The sequence below is a fragment of the Strix aluco genome, chromosome 4, assembly GCF_031877795.1.
Source record: "Strix aluco isolate bStrAlu1 chromosome 4, bStrAlu1.hap1, whole genome shotgun sequence".
Classification (NCBI taxonomy): domain Eukaryota; kingdom Metazoa; phylum Chordata; class Aves; order Strigiformes; family Strigidae; genus Strix; species Strix aluco.
In genome coordinates this window covers 44,117,343-44,123,342 of record NC_133934.1, presented here as the reverse complement: position 1 = coordinate 44,123,342, position 6,000 = coordinate 44,117,343, and the positions used below count along the sequence as shown (strand labels likewise).

General features: G+C 33.0%; 1 protein-coding gene across 2 annotated transcripts in view; it reads right to left on the bottom strand.

Annotated features, from left to right (window-relative positions):
* Positions 1–793: 793 nt before the first annotated feature.
* Positions 794–6,000, bottom strand: part of SPOCK3 (SPARC (osteonectin), cwcv and kazal like domains proteoglycan 3) — a 214,798-nt gene continuing 209,591 nt past the window's right edge. For both annotated transcript variants that reach the window (XM_074822872.1, XM_074822871.1), the window contains exons 9-11: positions 4,945–5,007; positions 3,571–3,708; positions 794–2,528 (exon numbers count right to left, since the gene is read on the bottom strand). In XM_074822872.1, coding sequence (XP_074678973.1) covers positions 2,356–2,528; positions 3,571–3,708; positions 4,945–5,007 — 374 coding nt within the window. In that variant the 3' untranslated portion in view covers positions 794–2,355. The remainder of the gene's footprint in view (positions 2,529–3,570; positions 3,709–4,944; positions 5,008–6,000) is intronic.

Below are 6,000 nucleotides of genomic sequence, written 5' to 3'. Positions count from 1 at the left end.
AGTAAATTTAGCTATCTTGACTTACTTCTGACTTTATGATAGGTAGCTTTGATACTCAGGGACTAAAATTCATGCATATTCCCTCCTCTTCCAGTTCAGTGGGGAATTTACAGGGAAGAAAGAATATAAACTTCTTTTGTGCTCTTCTGCATGACAGTTCATTTTAGAATGTTCTTCATACTGTAATCCCATTAGGCTAAACACATTATGAATTCTCTTTCTATACTTTAATTCTCCTAATATCACAAATTTTAATGAAATCCATTTTTAGTTTGTTTGTCATCTAGTGACCATTTGTCACATCAGGAAAAACCCGCCACAACAGTACTTGCTACATCAGCCAATAATGACAACATTTTTGCTTTAGCTTCTTTATTTAAAATCAATTTATATATCAGTTAATTTCAGTCATAAGAAACTGTTCTCTGATAAAATCCCACTATATTGTAATGGTAAACTCTTAACTACTTTTATTTAAGAAAATAATACAACTATGCCCCACAAATTATGACAGAGTTTGAAAAGAAGTATCTCTTTACTATGTAATGAAGACAATGTCATAAAAGTACATAACAAAACTATATAAAATTCAGGAAAAAATACAGAAAAATAAAAGCTGCCTATGGGTTTTGCCTTAGTCAAAAATTCTTTACTGGAAATAAAACAATAAATGGCTTTATACAAATAAATATATATTTTAATAGGTGACATGTATCTGAAACATGAATTCTTCCTGTTTCAAAATTTCAAACTATGCAAAAAAGTCAAAATGATGGGCTATACTGGCCAAAGGTTGGTTACAAGAGTCTTTATTTTGCAAACTATACAGAAACAGTAAAAAAGAAAATGCATTATACTTTTTAATATTACATAGGATAAACATTAAATTTAGTATTTAATGTGTAGAAATTAATTCAAATAAGAAACTGGTTTTCCTTTTAATTAATGATGGGAAACCAGTGATCCAATTTTGAAATTATACAACCTGTAGTATTACATTATACAGGTCACATCAATTTTATTATGGGCAGAAAGCAATAGATATGATATGAACAAAGATGGTGGAGTCCCAAAATGTCTACACAATTAATTAACATGCTAACATAAATACAGTGATTAAAGCAATTTTGTCTACAGTCAAATCTTAAGTGCTACTCTACACAATAATTATAATCTAGTCCACATGGTAATTACATAACAATAGGAAAAAAATTAAAATAACCCATTTTCTTCATTCCAGCAGCAGTACCTATACTGGTATTAATTTGGTAATTGGGTGTGCTTAGCTATTGCCTAACATCCTATACTGGTATGCATGCTAAAACCTCTCTATTTCTATTTTGCAAGGCACCTTTACAATACGTTCTCTAAGTTTCTGCACTAGTAACAGAAAGCAACGTGAATTAAGATAAAGATGCAAAACTATTTCCTGAATTAAGAAAATAAAAAGTATCATTATACATTTATTAAAAACTACTTTGGGGCAAGTGCCAATACTCTGAAATACAGTCATGTATAAAGGTAATATAATTTTAAGCAATTTTTTTCCCAATGTGAAATATTTTACGCTAATCTGATTAGAGAGAAATATGGAGAAACAACAAAGGGTGAAGCAATGTTTGAGTAAATAATGATAAAGCCTATACGACCTTGACATGAAAGAAAAAAAACCAGGGAAGGACAAGAAAACTTCAGAATTACAGAACTGGTGCTTGTCCATGCTACTGCTTTTGAAAAATCCTTTCAATAACCTAGCCATTTCCTAATAAAAAACAAAACTACAAATGCAAACACAAAGGAGAATTTTGCTTTATTTTTCTCTCCCGATAATTTTTCTCCATACCTTTGGTTAATTAAAGGCTGGTGAGTTGCTTCTTGTGCACCAATGCTTTTCTACTGTAACACATTTTGATTTATTAAATGGACAATTTGCAAAGCCTGCAGGGCGTAAAACACTGACGGAACTAAAGTTAAGTTATAGTATGTGTTCTGAAGAGGACATGCACAGTTCTAAGGAAGGGCAAATATCTTTTCACCAGAGTTTTAAAGAGACTGGTTGTCTTTATAGTATGTTTTGCACATTTATATTTTCAGTAGCACATAACATTTCTTTCTTCAGGCTAGACTTCCAATGTGTTTTCTTCAGCGCAAAGGCATTTAAAAACTCAAAAGCACATAATATAATTATTCTTATTTAAACAAAAAAAGTCTATGACTCCAGCTGCAATGTTTGAAGTAATCATACAAAATATACATGTTTGTTAGAATCCTTTTGATCTTGGAGAGCAAAGGGATTTTATGAAATGTCATCTTGTGAATTTTAGAAAGGTACAATTCATAGACCCCATAATATCATCAAATATATCCATCATGATCATCATCATCATCAACATCATCATCTCCTTCATCTTCATCATCATCTTCAATTTCATCTTCATCATTCATTATTGCATCTTCGTCATCTTCATCATCTGTCCATTCATGAAAATCGCCAGAGGCAAAATCACCTGAAGTCTCTATATCGATAGCTAAAAAGGTATGATAGTTACAGAAAAGACACACAAGATACACTACACATTTATAGTATAATATACATAAGCATACAAAACGCACACCAGAATATTTGGTTTCAGGACTTATTTTAAACTACACAGTGTGACATAGAAATAAAACATAAATAATATAAACCATAAACAATATAAAAATTCTTTTGTCTTGAAAGAAAACCACTTGAATAGGGATGAATTTCTCAGTGTTAACAGAAGGAGACAAATATTATGGATTTGTAGAACTATAATGAGTGACAGGAACAACTGGAAGAGATTTAAGTCCAACTTAAAAGATGACAATAAGGACTACTGATAGTATACAGTGTCTATTGTTCAGTTCTTACATACTACCTTGAACTATCTAGAACTGTCCATTTATCTAGAAAGGATCCTGGATTAGATGGACAATAGGCCTGAGCCTGTATGTCAAATCTGTGTCAGATTTACCCTTTGTTTCAGGCTATGTTCTTTTGTTGCAAAAGAAGTGGAAAGGAGTAATGTAGGACTTTTTTTTTTTTTAAGAAAAGGAAAATATTTTATTGCCATTCTTTATATCTGGGACATCAAATAAAGGTGACAGGGGAATTCTTGGAAGAACTTGCACAGTGCTGCAGGGAAGGGAAAAATAAAGGAAGATTTAGTGTGCTAGGAACTTTTGGCAATTACCTCAAACAAACTGAAAAAAAATGTCAAATTGAATTCACCAGCATGCTGATTACCCAAAGGAATTTCATCAAGCATTTTGGGGCTTGTCCAACGCTGATCTAGATAATTAATTTTCCCTAGGTTTATATACACTATGCTAAGCACATATACAAGGGCTATTAATAGCTGACACAGTGATAGGAGTTGCAAAAAATAATGAAGTAATAACAATAACAAATTATGATTTCTTATTTTTTGTTTCCAAATCCATGTAGTTGGGTCCCACATCTGTTCTTACCAAACAAACTTAATCTGGTTAGTAATCAAAGGGAATAACACCTCTAAAACCAAATGCCACAAAGGATTCTTAACTTACCGCATTCTGCTGCACCGTTTGTTCTGGATCCTGTTACCTCATTACCGTATCTGTCCACACACCAGCACTGCCCTACACTTCCATGGCACTGACTTGGTTTGTAATAACCATCTTCATCACATAAGGGGGTATACTGCCCTGTGATAAATAAATATGAGAGTATTAAAAACTGCCTCTTGGACAATGTAACAATTATAGCAGAAAGTAACTACCTTTTGCTGTTTCCTCATTCCAGACTCTACACTGACTGGTTTACTATTACTAAATTCAGTTAAGCAGAAAGTGACTGAATATATCAAATGTGGGAGGGAAAATAACACATATCAGTCTTGGACTGATTTCAAGAAATAAGTGACCAAGCTTCCTTTAATTTTTTCATTGATCCTGTGATACATATTCCTTACTCCCCGAATGTCTCAGTCAAGATCTTCACTGTATTCTGGGGAAACAGCTCAAATGTAGCACCCAACCCTGAATGGTATGTTCTGTAATCTGTGGAGTACAAAAAAGTCTGAATGAGGGCCAGGCTTCCTGGATTAACAAATTATCTGCTACAAAGCTTAGAAGTTATTTTTATTAAATATATATTTTACAATCCATTTAGTTACCTACTAATATTTAATTACTCCACCACAGAAGACAAATTCAGTTCAACACCAATTTTATCAACAACTAATATAAAAAAAAAAATGTTAAATTTGCATTTATATACCTAGGCAAATTAGGCTCTAAGCCTAGTTCCCCACCAAGAGTACAAGAGACACAATCAGGGACTTATTTTGTGGGGCAGTGACTTGCCTAAGGCTGAATAATCCATTGTTTTTCATCTGGAACAAACAGAGACTTTTTGAAAAAAAACATAAAATGTAGACAAGCCACAATAAACAAAACATCCCTATGAAAGCATTTTGAAGTGTATAGCTGTGTTAGAAACCATCCTTAGCAGAATACAATTTTGACTACTTTGGGCCAAGCCTTTTATTGCAGCTTTTATACAGTGGCTAACGGTAAAATGAAGTTTTTACATTTCAGTAATTTTGATACAGTGTAAACTGATTCACAACAAAGATTTCAATTACTTAAAGAATATTACAGGTAAAGGATCAGCAGAGATACTAATTCAGGAGTGCATTAGACTGTCCCCTTTATAACTGTAAAAACATACCTTCTATTGGGGTAATAAAACAGATGTAATATCTTTTGGTAGGTAAGGTAATAAAACTAAGTTTAATAGCTTTCAAAAATTTCATAAATTTTGTTGCTGGAATTTACTGTGGTCTATCTTTGTTGGATTAATATTGATTTTATGTTGCTGTTTCACTAGGGTTATTTATGTAAGCAATAAAACCTTCAAAAGAATGATCTATGGCTCACCTAGGAGCTTCTTTCCTCCTTGCTGCTTCTGAATGTTGCTGAGTTCTGTCTGGCAAGGTGGGTCTAAAATGACATAAAAAATGTTAAACAGATTACACTGTATCTAGGAAAGAAAGATGACTAAGTTTTCACAGTTTGCTACATTCTAAGGTAACTCTAACTACCGATCTTAAGAAACACACGCATCCTGCATTAGTAGTCATATTCTCAGCTCTGAAATAAAAGAATTACTGCACCTTGCTACAGTTCCAGAATTATGAATTAGAGAACCACCATGGATTTGTGCAGAAGGCCACTCCCAGTTAACCCAGCTGTAAGTGAGCATCTAGTCACTAGTCTGGAGGATCGAGGAATGCTAGACCACAATAGTAACTCTATCACACTCCATTTTATCAGTCTACAGAAATCAGAGTGTGACTGTGAAGCTTGCCTCATGTATTGGTTAGAAACAGGATGGCTCTTTCAATTCTTTTTTTTTTATCCTTGTTAGAAGTCATGTTCAAGTTCTGTATTTCACGTACTACACTAAGAAAATAGGAATTTTCTCCACTGAATTCTACAAGATTATGATTCTATTGCAACAATTTAGAACTGAATCCCATGGGTACAAAGCCCCATGTTCAGCAAACTTTAAGTTAAAAACAGTGGCCAAACTTATGATGGCTCTAAGAGGCTGAATAGGTATTAAAATTCAGTTTTCCATTCTTCAGAGTTATAACTTACTCCAGTTCTGAATAATTTAATTCTCTGCTGTCTATAAAAGCAAGTCACAGCATGCCCAATGAATAGGAAGATGTGAAAGTATATACATTACTGTTGAATAAGTGAAAGAATCAAAGACAGCAAAGAACTAATCTCTGAACGTTGATATCGCATACTACATTAGACCATTAGCACAAAGGCATTTCTTATTCTGAATCAGCAGTAGTACTGAGTTTACTCACGTGTCTTTAGCTCATACCATGTCCAGACAATATTCTGATAACATCTCACTAAAATCTCATGTTCTATGAATATTAAATGCATTTTTCCATTTTAGCAAACTCTGATTATTTA